This window comes from Ambystoma mexicanum, chromosome 3q (assembly GCF_040938575.1).
Source record: "Ambystoma mexicanum isolate Mex_15411 chromosome 3q, UKY_AmexF1_1, whole genome shotgun sequence".
Classification (NCBI taxonomy): Eukaryota; Metazoa; Chordata; class Amphibia; order Caudata; family Ambystomatidae; genus Ambystoma; species Ambystoma mexicanum.
Window position 1 is genome coordinate 984,532,099 of NC_090926.1, and position 17,106 is coordinate 984,549,204.

General features: G+C 46.6%; 1 protein-coding gene across 1 annotated transcript in view; it reads left to right on the forward strand.

Moving 5' to 3' along the window:
* The window catches only part of TTYH2 (tweety family member 2), a 554,125-nt gene that overhangs the window by 354,294 nt on the left and 182,725 nt on the right, over positions 1 to 17,106 (forward strand). The window contains exon 6 of the mRNA XM_069655121.1: positions 7,439 to 7,511. Within this exon, the coding sequence (XP_069511222.1) occupies positions 7,439 to 7,511 (73 nt within the window). The remainder of the gene's footprint in view (positions 1 to 7,438; positions 7,512 to 17,106) is intronic.

Consider the following 17,106-nt stretch of genomic DNA (forward strand, 5'->3'; position numbering starts at 1 on the left):
AGTAGACTGTGAAATGCAGTAGCACCTAGATTTGGGAAATCTGGAAAGAAGGTCAAACGCCTAGATGGGGCTATAGCGATGCAGGCAGTAGCTATAATGTTTTGGCTACTAGGGAGGAGGGGTAATTGCCTTTTGCTGCGAGTACAACAGTGGACAAATTGCCTAGATAAGAGATGTTTCTACCTGGCCCAATCTTACTGGACTAACCCAATCTATCGAGATGTGAGATATGGCTGACTAACAATGGTTCATCTTCACAGTTCTATCTAAGTGTGACGCATGGCTAGAATTAACAATTCTAAGTGTATGTAAATATGTCCTATGTAAAAACCTTTAGATAAAAGCGCTATATAAAACACAAATGATTATTATCATACAATATAATAAAAGGCCTGATGTATTTTAGTCCGATGCAGTCATGCGCAGCAGAGACTGCCCGCTTAGCCTGTTGTCACTGCTAGCGGGAGCTGTTGCCTTAGGAAATATATTCGGACAGCACTTGCGCCCGTGTAAACAGGCTTTAGTGGATGATTCTCAGTGACCCTTAGAAAGGGTTGCAATTTCTCCAGAGGATTCGCTTCATCATGGATAAAAACACTTAGCCCTTTCTCCGCAGCTAAATGGATTGCTGGTAAAATATGTATTTTTGCCCCTTTTCCTTTGATTTACAGCTTTGCGCTGAGTGCTGGGGGTGGCCAGCACCTGTAAGTGCTTTATCGTTTCCCAATCTTTCTTGGTGTAGAAGAATTAGCCCCCTTCTGCCATGATTAATGAAGGTGCAGCCGGTTCTATAGACTAGCATCAATCATCTGCAGATCCATACAGCTTAGTATGGGAATATGGAAGAGCGTTTAACAAATCCTCCACTGCCGGCAGAACTCGAGTCGAGGGAACACGCGAGTGGACGGCATCCGCATACTTTGTTTCAGAGAGCCGACATGGTCTCCCCAGGGCGCTTGAGGAATAAAAAAAAAAGGTTGCTCTCCAATTGTCTTAGTGTGTTTTGGGCTGCTTCAAACAGTGCTGAAGCTATGATTTGAACTAAAATCATCAGGGTGTGTGCTCTAGACAGGATTCGAACTAATATTCTCAGGGTTAGGGGCAAGAAAACTACCCACAAGACCACATGACTTGCGATAAGGATATTGATGGCTTCATTGGTATAAAATGTGTGCACCTTATTTATTGAGCATTTGTATGGCACAGTAGAACGTGTTTACGGGTGTCACATGCGGGGGGGGGGGGGGAGTGAACATAGGGGCATAAACAACAATAAACTGTCCTACTAGGCCAGTGGTCTTCAAAATGTTTTGGCCTGGGCCCCCTCCTGAGAAAAATGTGGGCAGGCCCGGCCCCCGCCATAAATGCCAAATAGACCGTATGTACAAATGGCTATGCACTATTGCGTGCCATCATTGCACCCTTCTCCCAGTATAGTCCCTGGGCTCCCCCACCTGCCCCCATCACAGATCCTGGGCTCTCCCCACCACTATCCCAGTGCTCCCGCTCATTCTGCTCCCTCCACAGTTCCTGGGCTCCACCCACCCAGTTCCCAACACAGTTTGAGGGCTAGTGGGAGCTGCTGAGTTTTTTAAGTGGAGGGGCATAAATATTTCCCACAAAAATGCCTTAGCAACCAAGCGCAGCGAGGGAGCCTAAACCAATAAAGGGAGGTTTGGGGGGTGGAGGGGGGGTTCCCCCATGAATTGGTTTTAAATAATGGATTAAAATGTTGCATTTTATAGTATAATTTAAAAAAAAAATGGGTAAAAAGTGAAACAGTTTGCAATTAGCGCGGGGGGAGGGGGGCAACGGGGAAAGCATGGTATTTTTGACTGGACATCTGAGAGAAATCAGTTTAGCCAGCCCAGGAGAACTCCCTCATCTGGTTCAGTGGGCTGGCTCCTCAGCTCCTCCATTATGGGTAAGGGGGCCACTGGGTGGATGCCCCCTTGCCCATTATGGATGAGCTTCCAGGCTCGGACTGTCCTATAGGGCAATGCTGTATCAAAACATGCAAAATGCTAGTGTAAAATGGGCCACTTTTTTTGGCCAATGTGGGCCAGTTTGATGAGCTACTTCACTATGCAGCTAGTAGTTTTGACCATTGTTGCTGAATAAATATTCTTTAAATATCACAATTTGCTTTCATTTTATCAACAAAAAAAAACCTTGGGTACTATTCAATCTGTGACTAAAGCAATGAACATCCATTTGCAAAAGCGAGCCACTTTTTCATTGGTGCCTGAGACAGTTTTATGGTCCAGCCTGACCATGCGAACCACCCCTGACCATTTCCTTCAAACTTAAAAAGAAAACTTAATTTTTTTACACGCCCCCACGAGGCACCCACGATAACCCCCTCACCCACCTGGGATGCGGATGCGCCCCCCGGGGGGTGGGGGCGCGCCCCACAGTTTGAAGACCTCTGTACTAGGCCTTGTGACATTCAGATCGTGCAAGTGTAGTACAGGAAGTGCAGAGGGTGGGGGATTGGTGGGGGCAGGCAGGGGGATGCAGGAGGGGAAGGGTGGTAGAAGCTGGGTAAGTGCTAGGGGGGGCATGGGGGAGCAAGTGCTAGGTGAGATCTGGAGGGCAAGTACTATGGGAATGGGATGAGGGGGGCACCTAGTTAATCTGATCAGGGAAGGTTGCCTGAAGGCAAGGGCAGTGTGATGAAGCAGACTGGTTGAGGGGGCGGGGGTGCAGGGGCTGCTCCCTGTATGAATCAGAAGGAACCAGGCAGTCTGTCATGACAGCGCTAGGACATTAGCAAAGATGGGGGAGAGTGAATGAGGAGGAGAAGAGGGAAGATCCTGAGGGGCTCAAGGCTGAGAGGAGTGCAGGGGGGCCATTTCAGAGGGATGCCCCTGCCAAAGAAAGATCTACCCCCCACTCTCTGCTTGGAGAAGTGACTGACTTGCAGAGAGTTAGAGCTAGAAGACCAAAGGTCTCTAGCAGAGTCGTTTTTAGTGAGAGAAAGTTGAATGTAGTGTGGTCCCTGTCCCCAAAAAGCCTTGTGGATGTTGGTGGGAGGGTCTTGAATTTGATCCCTGCATTCACTAGGATCCGGAGGAGAGCTTTTAGGGCTGGAGAGATGCTGTGCCTGGACTTGGGCCAAGGAGAAGTCTTGCAGTGGTATTCTGGATTATTTGAAATGTGTAAAGAGAGAAAAGAGGCAGATTAATGAAGAGGATGTTACAGTAGTCCAGCCTGGAGAGAACCCAGAGCTCTAGAGACCTTGAGTTTCTGGGGAAAGGTGAGGAAGGGGAGAATGCCTCTGAGGAGGTGAAGCTAAAAGTGAGCCGCCTTAGCAAGGTCAGCAATATGGCCGAAGACCGAGAGAGAGGAGTCAAAGATGACCCCTAGGTTTTTTGCCTCACAGGTGGGTGTGGGGAGTGGGCCCAAGGAAGGGCTCCAGAGAGTAGTGGGGGAAGAGTACCAATGAGAAGAATCTCAGTCTTACTGGCACAGAGATCATTAGCAGCACACTAGAATTAGCTGTCTGAATATCGGTCAGATAATCTGGGATGTGAGAGGAGGGAGAGGAGGTAGAGCAGGGAAGCTTAAAGGAGAGCTGAGCGTCATCCGCATAACACTGGAAGTGAGGAGAGAATTTGGAGATAAGGGGAGCAAGGTAAATGTTAAAAAGCCACAGCGATGGGATAGAGCCCTGAGGGACGCCGCAGGTAGAGTGTGAGGTAGAGGAGAGAAAAGGGCCCATTTAACCTGGAAGGGCCGATTTAAAAGATAAGAGGTCTGACAAGCCAGTGCCCTGTCTGCGATACCCAGTGTATCACGGATCGTTTAAGTAGGGTGGCATGATCAACTGTGTCGGCATTGGTCTGATTGAGGAGGATGAGAACAGAGGGAGAGTTAAGTCGAGCTATGAGAGTAGGTTTTCACTGGTGTTCAGAAGAGCAGGTTCTGACAGCCAGACTAGAGGTTGTGAAGACCATCAATAGATTCAGTGTGACTGATTAGTTGAGAGATGGCAAACTTCTCCAAAGGTTTTCCCAAGAAGGGGGTCTAGAGGAGATGGAGCGGTAGTTTGCCGGGCAGGAAGGGTCTGCAGATGGCATTTTTAGGAGGGGGTGCATAAGGGAGTGCTTAAAAGGTGATGGGAAGGAGCCAGTGGCAAGAGAGTGATTGCAGGACTCTGCCAAAGAGGGAGCGAGGGCGGCAATATTGTCCTTGATGGTTCAATAGGAGTAAGGAAGCACCTGTTTGGAGGAGACTTTCATAGAGAAGGAGGACAGTAGGAGGGATGGAGAAAGAGGGAGTGAGGGGGCATAGGTGCTGGTGGAGGAGGGGAGGAATAGAGGAGATGTAGACAGCATGTCCTGAGTTTTTGTTGAGAAGTGGGAGGCCAAGGCCATGCAGCGGGCCCGGGAGGGAAGAGGAGACGTAGAGACTGCAGTAGGATTCACAAGTTTCTTACAGATTTGGAAAGGCCATGTTATTGGTGGCCCTAGAGATGCAGGCTTGGACGTGTGCAGCTCTGGGACTGAGTGGAAAGTCTGTAATGCCTCTGGATGAGCCAACAGGCCAGTTTTTCAGAGGATGTGTGGGAAACCACCACTTCCTTTCTGCAACTCTTCACTTGCTTTTCAGCGAGGCAAGGTCGGAATCATACCAACTGTTGCACTTGAATGCAGGCTTCATGCGGGTACTCATGGCATGGTCAAAGATGTCAAGCGTGTTGGAGATGCAGAGGTGAAGGTTAGCAAGGGCTGAGTCAGAGTGAGAGTCGATAGCAGGGGAGGAAATAAGAGGCAGCAAAGGCAGCTGCTGACACTTGCTTCATCGGTCGAATGATGGATAAGGAGGCTGGCAGTGTGGGCAGAGGCTTAGCCGGGGAACCCGTAGCTCCACGTGAGAGAAGAGAATGGTCAGACCAAGAAAGAGGAGAACAGAGGTTGCGGAAGAGTAAGGCCACCTCATTAGCATCAAGATGGCTATGGAAGTCTCCAAGGAGGAGAAGCATAGAGGTAGAAGTCATTGAGAAGAGGTAAGGTCGGCCCATTTGGAAAAGGAAGATGGAGACTGGCTCTGGGGTCCTGTAGATAGTATCAAGAGTGATAGGAAGGATAGGAGAGATGCAAAGCTTGAAAACAAGACATTCAAAGGAGAGTAAGATTGGATAGGTTTGATAGAGGCAGGGATCCATTCAGGGAAGGCAAGGGCAACTCGCCCCTTGGCCGGTTGGGCCTGGACTTGGAGAGGATCTTGTAGCCCCCAGGAATAAGTGTCAAAAGCAGTGACCGAGATGGCATTGAACCATGTCTGGGTGAGCATGAGGGTGTCGAGGTCAAAGTCTTCAAGGAGGTGACAGATGTCAGAGGAGTGCTTGACAGTGGAGTGAGAGTTGAGGGGAGCAAGTGAAGCTGGTTGCCACCTTTATACATTGGCAGGAATGTTATAGTAAACGCTTCCCTCTTGGGATATTTTGGGGGTTTTCCGAGATTAACATTGAGAGGGAAGTTCGTATTTGTCCTGTGCACTTTCTTTAATTGGGCCAGACTAATTGAGGGAAATGTTACTGTTTCACTTTAACAACTGGTCAGTTTCAGTGACATCACTGGTCACTATGCAAGTTAGTGAGCCGCCCCCTCCCCACACTTTTTTTTTAGGACTTGTGCCCTGAGTGCCAATAGAAAGTCTGCTCCCCATGTGCGTGATAGAGACAGTATATTCTTTATTGAGCATAATTCGGGCCTATCAGTTGGATTTGCAGACTGTAAACCAAAATATGAATAAATGGGGGGCGCTTGTATAATGTGTCTGGTACCCTATGTGACATTCCGCCAGATGCACGCATCAAACAATCCAGCATAGAGGCTCAATCAGTGAGGCCTCCGGCCTTTATTAATGCCTACTATCCCAATCTTTTCTTCTAGGTTGGGATGCTCAGCAGAGACAGGATCCCCAGCCTCTCAATGCAGAGGTCTGCAAATGTAACCAGTTGTCATCATTTCAGTGACTGTGATATCAGATAAGTCGCCTAAATGCACCAAATTAACCAGAAGGTGGGGTGGGTATAACGGGAGAAGGGTATTGCATTTAAGCGCAATGACTGAAATCCAAACATTGCAAGAAGATCAAAAATCAAGCATTCTCCTGCAATGCTCCCACACTCTAGAACAACCTTGCCGCTAGCATCAGACTGGGTCCCCCTCTACTGCGATCCATGAAAGATCGGAAGACTCGCAACTGAGAAATTAAGACCACAGACTGATAAATTGATCCCACTCGCCTCTGCTTTCCTCTATATCCCATTCCCTTTATTATACAGCACTCATTTGTATTCTGGCTGAGCTCTTGCATGGTATAGAGAACAACCCAGCCGGAGACGGAGCACAAGCCTGTCAGGGTACAACAGGGTTAGAAATTGCCAGGAGCTGAGAGCTATTTAGACTATGCTTCTAGCCTAGGAGAGCCTGGTTCACTGGACACCAAAATCTACCAGTAGGTTTCTTTAGCACCCTACGCTAACAGGTGTCCTATTAACAAACCTTTCAGAATGTGTATAAAGAAGCATTAGGACACATCTAGAAGATGCTTCAAGCATAATGGATCATAAAGAATTCATATAAGGTTAGTTAGCATGACAACATTTCTGCATGATTTGCAATGTAAACGCTCCTAGTTTCCCAGAGGAAGCTCCTGCCTACTGGATGATTCCACATACCGAGGAGCTGGGTTTTGCTGCTGCTCACCAAATCCTAATTTCAAACCCTGTACAATGGATGTCCCAGCCTAGTCTGCATAGCATGAACAGGTTACTGGGGCTAGTTAAGGGCAAACTTGCGTAGTGTGTTTGTGTGTGTGTGTGTGTGTACGAAATTTCCCCGCACCCTCCTTATTTTCACCAACTTATTTCATTCTACCCTCATTTTTCTTTTTTTTTTTATTTGTACTCGTTGGGGCTTTTATTTATTTTAAGCCATGCTAAACTTGATAACTTTGCCCTCGTGTCCATTTCTTTGGTCCCTCAGAGCACATGGGGTGGGTAAATGGTGCAGTATTGTCTGTCTTTCGCCAAAAACAAGTTATCTCTGGGCTTTGGGTTGTGTAGAGGAAATGCTATGGCCCTGTCTGGATCTTCAGTCGTCAAAAGGAGTGAAGTCCATGAAGGCCTATTAAAGAAAATGCAATGGAGTGCAGGTTTGGAGCGCGATGGAAGTTCACTGGGAGGTTATCCCAGTGGTGTGAGGTTGTATTTAAATTGCTAGGTGGCTGAGAGTCAGTCCTAAGAGTTTGATACCCTCCTAATGAGTGATCGATTCCTAGGACCCTCTACACGTCCAAAGTCTACACCTAGTAAATATAAGGATGCTTCTCTGCAGTACAGTGGGCAGCCACCTCAGTACAATGCAATGTGACTGTTGGGGCCTGGTCCAGGCTTTCCTGATAACCTCTACTTTATCTTTAACAGGATGCTGTGCATCACCCTAATCACCCTGATTCTGAGCTGGGCATCGCTGGCGGCAGATACCTCGGTCTCTGTGGTAAGTGAAGATGCATTAATACCATATCTGTTTTCCTAATTCCCTGTTCATATGTGTAGCCCTGAATCTCTGAAGAGCATAGACCTATACCAGATACCTCTGTGTCCTCCCCAATGGACATTAACAAATGACTGAAGTAGTTATGCATAGGTAAGCATCCATTGGGGACCAGAGGGACGAGGGCAGAGGCAGAAAAAGGCTAGTATGTTGTTTGTAGTTCTGGATTCCACAGTGACTATTTAAAAGCATGCTGTTTTATTGATATGTGGGCCTGGTGGCAATGTATGGACTACGTGCCAAAATGAAGGCAAACTTTGGGTTTGTTTAGCTCATGCCCCACCACCACCTGCCAAACACTGCAGAACACATCTCTGTGGTGCATTGACCATTTCCCCTTGTATTTGTTGTTTTGCTATAGGTCATCAATTCATAAAAGACACACTAAGGAAAGGAAGTGTAATAAATGTTAAGCTCATCGACTAAGGAAGAGTTATAATGCATCACTGTAAATAGGACACTGCAGAAATATCAAAGCCTTAGCAAATAGTCATGTGCTTAGCACATTTAAAGTACACTTACACAAAGGCAGCACAAAGAACATGAGCTGTAGTCACCTGTGAACTATGCCGTTTCCTGTGTTCCAGTAATTTCAGGGGACACATGAGTTTTTTTTTTTTTTTAATGAAGCAATTTTGGTTTTGATCATTGTAGTTTCATTAACATGCATTTCATTGTATTTGAGTATTTGACTAGTTGCTGTTATTGCCTGTGTGCCAGTCTCCAGCAAGCTATATTGACCAATGAGAAGTATGTTTCTTCATGTTGGGGTTTGATTGCCTTGGGAGAGTGTAAATGTTCGTGTTTTTAAATGGATCTCAATGGCCCTTAGCTCCAGATTTAGTTGGAAAATTATGCAACTCTGAAACAAGGAGGAGCATTGATGTGAATATCTTTACATGTTGAGGTCAAGGGTGAAAGTAGGAACTGACAAATGAGCACGTTGTTTTTCAGTTGGTCCTGATGTGCTGGATATGGTTGTTTTAATTGGGATGCAGCAGAAAGACCGTTGGCTGCATGTACATGTAATCATGGACCAAATGTACCCGCAGTAGACCATAGGAATCCATTTTGATAGGAAGCAGCTGCGATGCTATTAGTAGTTTATATATTTCTTATGCTCCTAGTCTGGTGGTTTGCCAGTTTGTAAGCACCCCCAATGTAATCACTGGCTCCCACTGCACGCATGACTCACCTTCAAGTCTTGCTGCGTCATCGATAAGGCAGTTGCCCTCAAGTCACCCAGCTACCTTGCGAAGAAACTCAGCATCTCTGGCAGACAGCGCACCACCGGAAGCCAGGACACGTGCAGACTTGAAATCCGCCGCTGCAAAAAGGAAAGCAAAGGACCAGAACACAAGCCTTCTCTGCCTATGACCCAAGACTATGGAACCTCCTCCCCTTCGGCATCAAACTCGCTCCTACAATTCAGAAAACTCCAGACCCACCTCTTCAACACCTAGGCCATCACATCGCCCCTCTCCTTCCCGCCACCCTGTACAGCTGTACCTCTCCTCTGTGCTCCTCTGTATCCTACCCACGCTGTATATCTTATGTTGCTACCTCTGAAGAGTGCTCCGTTATGCAGTAAACCCGGGGATATCGCAGCATTTGTACAGAGTCAGGGTAAGAAATCGGTGGTGGGGGAACATGTAAAGCAGGTAAGAATGGCATTAGCCATATTTCTTAAACAGACTGTTTTCAACAATTTTCAGAATGATTGATAGTTGTGCTCATTTCTGATGTTATGCCGGAGAGGGTAACAGAGGGAGGGTGAAGTGACGCTGAAGCCACCAGCTCTTTTGCTTTTGTATCTGGGAGTGAACAGGGTGAGGCTGGCAGAGGATCTTGGAGGACGCACCAATAGTTTAGGGGTGATAAGGTATAGGGGGGCCTCTTTAATGACACACTGGTGGCTGATTACCAGCATTTTAAATTCAATGCAGGCTTTAATGAGGACCCAGTAGATGTCACGCCAGGTAGCAGAGATGTGATCTGAATGTTTAAGTCCCAGGGCTGCAGGTAGGGCTTTGTTTTGAAAGAGTTAGTTTGGCAAGGTTTTTTTGCTGAAGGGCCCATGAATAGCACGTTGCGATAGTCCAGCTTGCCGTTGATGATGGCTTGTACAAGAGACATGCAGTTGGTAGGGGTGAGGAATTGTCTACTCAGAGATGAGGTTGCCAGTGTGGGCTGTGGTGGATGATGGCGCATTGACATGTTTGGCCATATTGAGTTCAGCGTCCCATGAATTCCAAGGGTCTTGACATGTTTTGAGACTGGCATATTTGTGCCGTCAATTGAAAACGAGGAGAATGCTGGGTCAAGTTTTTTGAGCCGGTGAGGAACTCCCACAAGAAGAATCTCAATTGTCATTCAGACGTTGTGGGTGGCCATCCAGTTTTGGATGATGCTGTAGATCTTATTGATAGCATCAGTATTGTCATTGTAACTTCCTGAGACAGGGATGAGGATCTGTGTGTTTCTGGCAAAGCTAGTGTAGAGAATGCCAAGGGCATCTAGAAGGTCGAAAAGGGGCCTCAAATACATATTTTAGAGTCTGTGAGAGGCAAGAAACTTGGGTGACACCAAGAGGGGCAGCGATGGAATCTGCCGCTGTGTTTCCAATGAAGATTCTGGAAGAGCCGTCAGTCGGGAAGGATTTGATCCATGAGATGGACTCAGTGGAGAAATGGAAATTGGTTGCAAGATGTTGGCAGAGGATGTCGTGGTTGACCAGGTCAGTATCTGCTGAGAGGACAAGGAGGAGGAGGGCAAGATTGCCGGAGTCACGGATGTCATTTAATTCGATTTAGAGGTCTAAGATGGCTGTTTCCGTGCTATGCTTGGGGCAGAAACTGGATTGTCTTGCAGGTACTAGATGGTGGTGTTCGAAGAACAGTTGGATTTGGGAGTAGGCCATACAATCTACAATTTTGAGGAGGAATGGATCGGTAGTGATGGGGCTGTAGTTAGTGGGAAGGGTGGGGTCCAGAGAAGGTTTCTTCAGGAGAAGGGTTACCCATGCTACTTTGAGGCAGGTGATGACAGAAATGGCCACAAATTGGGTGTTAATGAAGCTAGTAATGGTGGGGGTCAGAGTGGAGGCACATGGCTTGATGATGTGGGCTGGGCAGGTGTCTCCCTTGCAATTGGAAGGTTTGATGGAGTGAATAGTATTGAGTACATCTAATAGGGATCGTTGGGAGAAGCTGAAGGGTGGGGGGCGAGAGGTGGTTAGTTTGAGAGGGCATCAACAGGTTTTTTTTAAGCTAAGATTTTGTTTTTCAGTGAGACCATTTTGTTTGGCGAGGTCGGATTGGATAGTGGCGCATCAATCTTTATCGGAGTGAGTCTGGGAGGTGGAGAGGGCTGGATTTTTAAGCTCTCTAAGAATCGGGAAAACTCTTTAGAGCTGGAGCTGCCAGTATGAAATCAGAGGTTGTAGGAATTGGCTTTAGATGTGATCAAAGCATTTGTATAGCTTTTAGACACGTTTGAAAAGATTTGCAGTTGGATGGGATGGATTGTTTCAACCATGTTTTCCAGGCCTCTCTTGAAATACTGGAGAGCAATAAGATCATCAGAAAATCAAATATTGGCAGGCTTGTGAGGTTTCAGTATTTTGGGTTTGGGGGGGGGGAGATGTACGTCTGTGGTGAAGTGAAGGCTGCGATTGTAGATTTCTGCGAGGGCCTGTGGGTCCTTACGGGGGTGAAAGACGCAAGTAGCGACAGGAGAGTAGGTGCAAGAGTGTGCTCTGTGAACCGCAAACTAGAGTAGGAGAGGGCGGTAAAGTATGCTTGGTTAAGGGGGGGCAGTGGGATAGGCTGAAGTCATCAGTGAGTGGTAAGACCACAGTAGTGGGCTAATGGCTGAGATAGAGATGGAGGCTTATAAGTGAGGATTCAGTCAATAATGTACCCTTTGGAATGCGTGGAGCTCGAGACGTGCTGGGTGAAGTTCATATCCGCAAGTGAGTTTTCCAGGGTTGAGGCTTTTGTGTCCATGGGAAGCGCAGATTAAAATCATCCTGAAGGATGAATCTAGTAGCTGGCCTGATGAGGTGAGTGAGTAGTAGAGGAATGTCAGACTTCTGGGACCTAGGAGTATTGGGTTGTCAGCATAGGAGTAGGTTGATGGGGATTTGTGGGCCAATGGTCAATTTAGCGAGTAGTATTTTATAGCCTAGTAGAGGGGGGGGGGCAGGGATCTGTCTGCCAGGCAGTAACTGGAAGTAGAGGTTGTAGCAACAGGCATTATTGGTAAAAGCTGTAAGTGGCTCACCTTGTATGCTGGTGTGCGGTACCTGAGGAGCTGCATTTAGGTGGGTTGTGAGATCGCAGGAGGAGGGTGGCGTAGCAGTGGTTGCCAGGGGGTATGAGTGTTGAGGCCATGGATCAAGCCATACTGGGAGGCCAGGTATGCCGGACAGGCCAAGATGGGCGTTGGGAGGCCTTAAGAGTAGGCCTTTAGAAGTGGCTGGCTTCGCATTCCAGCTCTGGAAGCTAGGTCTCGAAACTAGATCCTTGCTTAATAAATACCATAATAATAATAATTACTAGACAACGTTTCCTCCTCTGAAGTAAAAGACTTGGTGTCCTCTAAGGCAGAGGCGGTGAGTACGCGGGTGCACCGGGGGCCGGGCACCCGCCTGCAGAATGAAGTCGGGGCTGAGCCCCCCGCTCTCCCTGGGCCGCAGAGAAGAGACGCAGTATGGATGGCCCTTTGTTCCATCCATACTGTGTCTCTCTCTGGCGGCCCGGGTAAAAAACAATGTTTAGAAATTGAGGGACAGATGAAAAGCAAGAGCCTCTTGCTTTGCATCTGTCCCTCAATTTCTAAAGATCATTTTGGGTTGGGTCTACTTCTACATCTGTGCACCAGGGTGCATAGATGTAGAGGTACACTCAACAAAATACGAATTTTACAAATTGAGGCACAGATGCAAAGCAAGTCTGTCCCTCAATTTCTAAAAATCGTTTTGGGTTGGGTGTATTTGTACATCTGTGCACCCCTCTTAACAAGAGATGTGCACAGATGTAGAGGTACACCCAACCCAAAACGATTTTTATAAATTGATGGACAAATGCAAAGCAAGAGGATCTGTCCCTCAAATCTCAGTTGAGCTGCTACACTCTAACAAGGCCCAGCACTTCTCAGCCAATTGTATTTATTTTAATTTTTATTGGTTATTTATAATGCGCATAATACCCAGAGGTTTCTAAGCACGGAGCAAGGGATTGAACCTGTGTTGCGTGAACCGAGGGATCGATCCCGTGTTGCACGGACTGAGGGATAGAACCTGTGTTGCTCCATGTTGTCTTGCTTCCAAGGTGAGCACGTTGCTCTGAACTATCCTCCCGATACTCAGAAGATCTGAAGTACATTTAATGATGGAGAACCAGAACTATTGAGCAAGTCTGTTGTGGTTATACAAGAACTAATATATTTAAAGGGATGGAATTACTCAGCATAGTTAATGTGAAAATACTACACTTCTCACCGTTGGGACCGTACTGCCACTTCTCACAGAGGCTTCTACACCTTTTATGGGGCATCACTGATCCAGCCTACTGGACAGCTTCACATTTAATGGCACTTCTCAATAGGACTGCTATACTTCAATAGGAAATGACCAACACTACCCCACAGGGAATTGCATACTCTTGATGCCACCGAAGCAACATTTCCACCCACCACAGCTGCTTTATTTTTAATGGCACGGTGCATGTACTTCTCAGCCACACTGCTTTACATTTAAACAGACCAAATTGTAATTTCTCAGCAGGACTGCAACACTATACCATTGTGTTATGTATGTTGAGTGCTTCTCCGCCACAAATGTGGATTCATGGGACTCTCCCAGTGTCTAAATAGTAGATCGGCTACATTCAATCGGCAACGAGCATGTCCCGAGCTGCCTGCTGTCCATAAGCTGCCGCTCAGGATTTTGGAAGCCATCATAGGGCAAGGGATAGAAGGCTCGAGCCTGTAAAATATCAGAATCAGCAGGGTCTGTTACCCCTTTATCTCTCCTGAATGAAAGAATGAGCTCTCTCAGACACAAGTTATCACCCCTGCACACACATTGAATGAAAATGGTATGGATCTATAGATCGAGAAAACTGGAGTGAGAAGTGTTTTAACAGAACTATAATTGTCTTCCCAGATGGGAGACTGACTCCATTAATATACATGGGGTCACTGAGATGACCAAGAGTGATGTATGTTCAGTTGTGAGATTACCAGCAACAGGTGATACTATGCTCAAAGGAGTGAGGTGCCCACTCAATATATCACACTGTTTATAGGTGTGAGACCCATCCCGAATGCTTGCCCAAAGAGCCTTGGCCAGAATTTCACACTGAAGAAGTGAGCATGTGATCCGGGGTCTGCAGCCCACACACACGGTGGGGATTCCCATGCTAGTGAGATTGTGAGATTGTGCTCCAAAGTAGGAGGAACACGCACAGTCTTTGCTTTGAGGTTTGACACACTCACAGGATGGGCTGGCATTTCATTCTCCCATCCTACTTGTGTTGCTCTGCCTCTTGAGGGCTACTACAACCTGGATGATTATAGAGGGGTGGAGTAGGGGCAGTGATGGCCTACTGGAATGCAACTGGAAGGCTTAAACATCCTTCTTACTTGACTTTAGTATATGCTGTACAAGCTAGCCAATGTTTCCACTGTTCTGTGCCCCACGCCCTTGCACCAAGTTGGTGACTACGTGCAAATGCGGTCATACAACTGCCGGTGATATCACTCCCTACATTTGGGCACCCCCCGGGAAATTCATAAGTCGGCTCCCCTGCTCTAAGGAGAAGAGTACATTTCCTAAATGGCTGGGGTGTAGCCTGTTAAACATGGCTGACTTAAATATCAATGTCTGTGTCCAGGGCCTACAAGTGACTGTCTAAAAGAGTGCATAATATCCAGTAGAAAACCTTTCTGTGTGTGCTTGCTGTTAATTGCAGCCTGTGGCACTGGGATGCTTCACGTTAATATGCCTAACGTGGGTTTTAGCCATTCCATAGAGGACTTACTCGATGGAGAATGTAAATAGAAGGCAGCCCTAGTTCAAACATGATGCAGCTCTGGTTTTCTTGCAATACCTCACACTGGCATATAGCTAATTCCTAAAGGATACCAAGTTAGGAGTCCAGATTGGAATCCTGGTCACTTTCACTGGACTCCTCTCTTCCCCAGCAGAGGGTTGCTGGCCTACACCCCAGACAATAGATTGCATAACCTGATGAGGGCCAGTAGTGAAGCTGTTCAGACACGTACTTGCTCCGCTAGTTGGGAAAGGAGAACAAGGAGCGTGCAGCACGCCGCATGCCTGCTTTCCCCAGCCTTGCCCACCGCCTGAATTTGGTAAATGGTATGAGTAACTGACAAGTGGCGAGTACCTTGGAAACATAAGTGGATATTTGGCAATTTATGTGAATACCTATGCGAATGCTAGCAAGAGGTGGCAATACCTTATCTATGCTATCTATACACACCTTCTGCCAGCTAGAAGGACTCTTGAGGCCCAATAATGTGGGCCTCCTGCAAGTCACCCGGGACAAGCTTGATGCTGTGGCTCAGGGTTCGTTCTCCTATGCTGCCTGCACGAGCTGGAATGCACTACCCCTTGAACTGAGCCTGTGCCAGTCTCTTTCTAAGTTCGCACACGGATTAAAAACGATTTTGTTCCGTTGACCTCTGGCCTAGCTCTGGGTAGGGTGCTATATTCCTTTTTATTTTGTGTCATGTTTGTGCTATGGGCCTGTGCTTATGGATTATAACAAATAAATAAATAAATGCAAATCATAGCAACAATGCCAAAAAGTGTAGTTTGCCATACAAGGCCAGCACCTTGCTCTAGCAGGCAATGGCTGGTAACTGGTGCGAGTAGCTGTAGATAGAATGGCAAAGCGTGCACCTGGGTATAATTAAGCAATTCTTTTGAATCCCTTCCTGAATAGGACACCCGTACCCATCACTGTTCCCTCTAAGCTGTGCGCATGTGTGCTTGCCCAGCTTGCTTCTGGGTGCCGCTCACATTTTTAGCAGCGCACACAGACAATTCTCACCTAACTAAAAAGATTTAATAAGGTACAAGCCACAACAATTACCTGACATTTGCTTTCTCTTAAAATGACTAACTAATCTTAATATTCTGGTATAGCTCATTTGCATTACCCTACTATGCAAGCATGACCTTATAAACCCCAACAGAATACATCCATAAGAGCTTAAATCCTGATATGAAAAAGTGGCTCCATGAACAGCAGAATCTAACCAAGATTTGCCTGGGCACATTAACCAAATAATGTTCCCTCCCCACCCATGACTCCGATACTTGGCTCTATCATGCTTTTACCTTATGACTCTTACTTGTGCCCCAGAACACATTTAGATATCGACCTGCACTCTTCCTCTTTTAACTCTATGAAAGGTTACCAGACTTGTACCGACGTCCACTTGTTTTATATTTGTTGTAATATGAATAACGTTAAAGTACCAGAATTTCTGTTGCTCATGGTGCCTCAGCAAAAGCGTCACCCAAACTATGTAAACCAACTATCAGCCAAAAATTGGTTACTGACTTTGAGTAAGCAGTCTACTTGGATGTGTAGCCTCATCCGATGCTTCCTCTTCTTTGTACATATGTCACGCAAGTGTTTTGCAGCGGTCCCCTTGCAAGTTAACCCATTATGAAACTGAAGCAATAATTTGCCATGTAAGTATTTTGAGTAGACAAATGTTATGCTCAGCATCTCCTACTTTAACACTGCTAACAATACCCTGTAGGTGGAGAGCAACATTGCAATATGATTTCCTTGGCCTTCAAGGGAAAATCGGCTATGCCTAGCATTACTCCTCTATAATATTATAGCAATGGATATTCAGAAGGGTGAATGATTTTCACAAAATCTGTATCCTTTCCAAGTGTTCAGAGTTCCATTGGACATAGACCTTAACAAATTATATGTTAACTTGCTGGTATACATAAATGGCTTCACTGAGCACTTGTTTAATATTATAGGGTTGTAGGTGTGGGATAAATTGCAAGAAATCTTGTATGCACTGCAAAATAAATTATGTACATGCCGATTGACATTTTCTTAAAATGCACATAATATCATAATGAGACATTCAATACGTTTTGCTTGCAAAGTATTGTTGGTATGCAAATATCTCAGTAAATGTTTACTGCTACAATCCCTCACTTTTTACAGTGCTCTGTTAATGTAACGCTCACCTGATTCCCACGGAGGCGCAGGTCTGGCTTCGAGTGCTGATGCTTCTTCAACGGTGAAGCGCAGGACTCTGAAGATGGACAGGAAGGGCCCCTCTACTCTGGCTTCTCCGGCTCGCAGGAATATTCCCCTGTGCGTGAAAAGGGAGTATTACCTACTGACTGAGTTATGCTCAAGCCTCCCACTCTCTTCCAACTCTCCACGATACCCTTCCACGATTCCCCGTGAAGTCTCACCTTAGGGTCAGGAAGGATGAGCTCTCCATCCTGCTTCTGATGCAGGGGCGC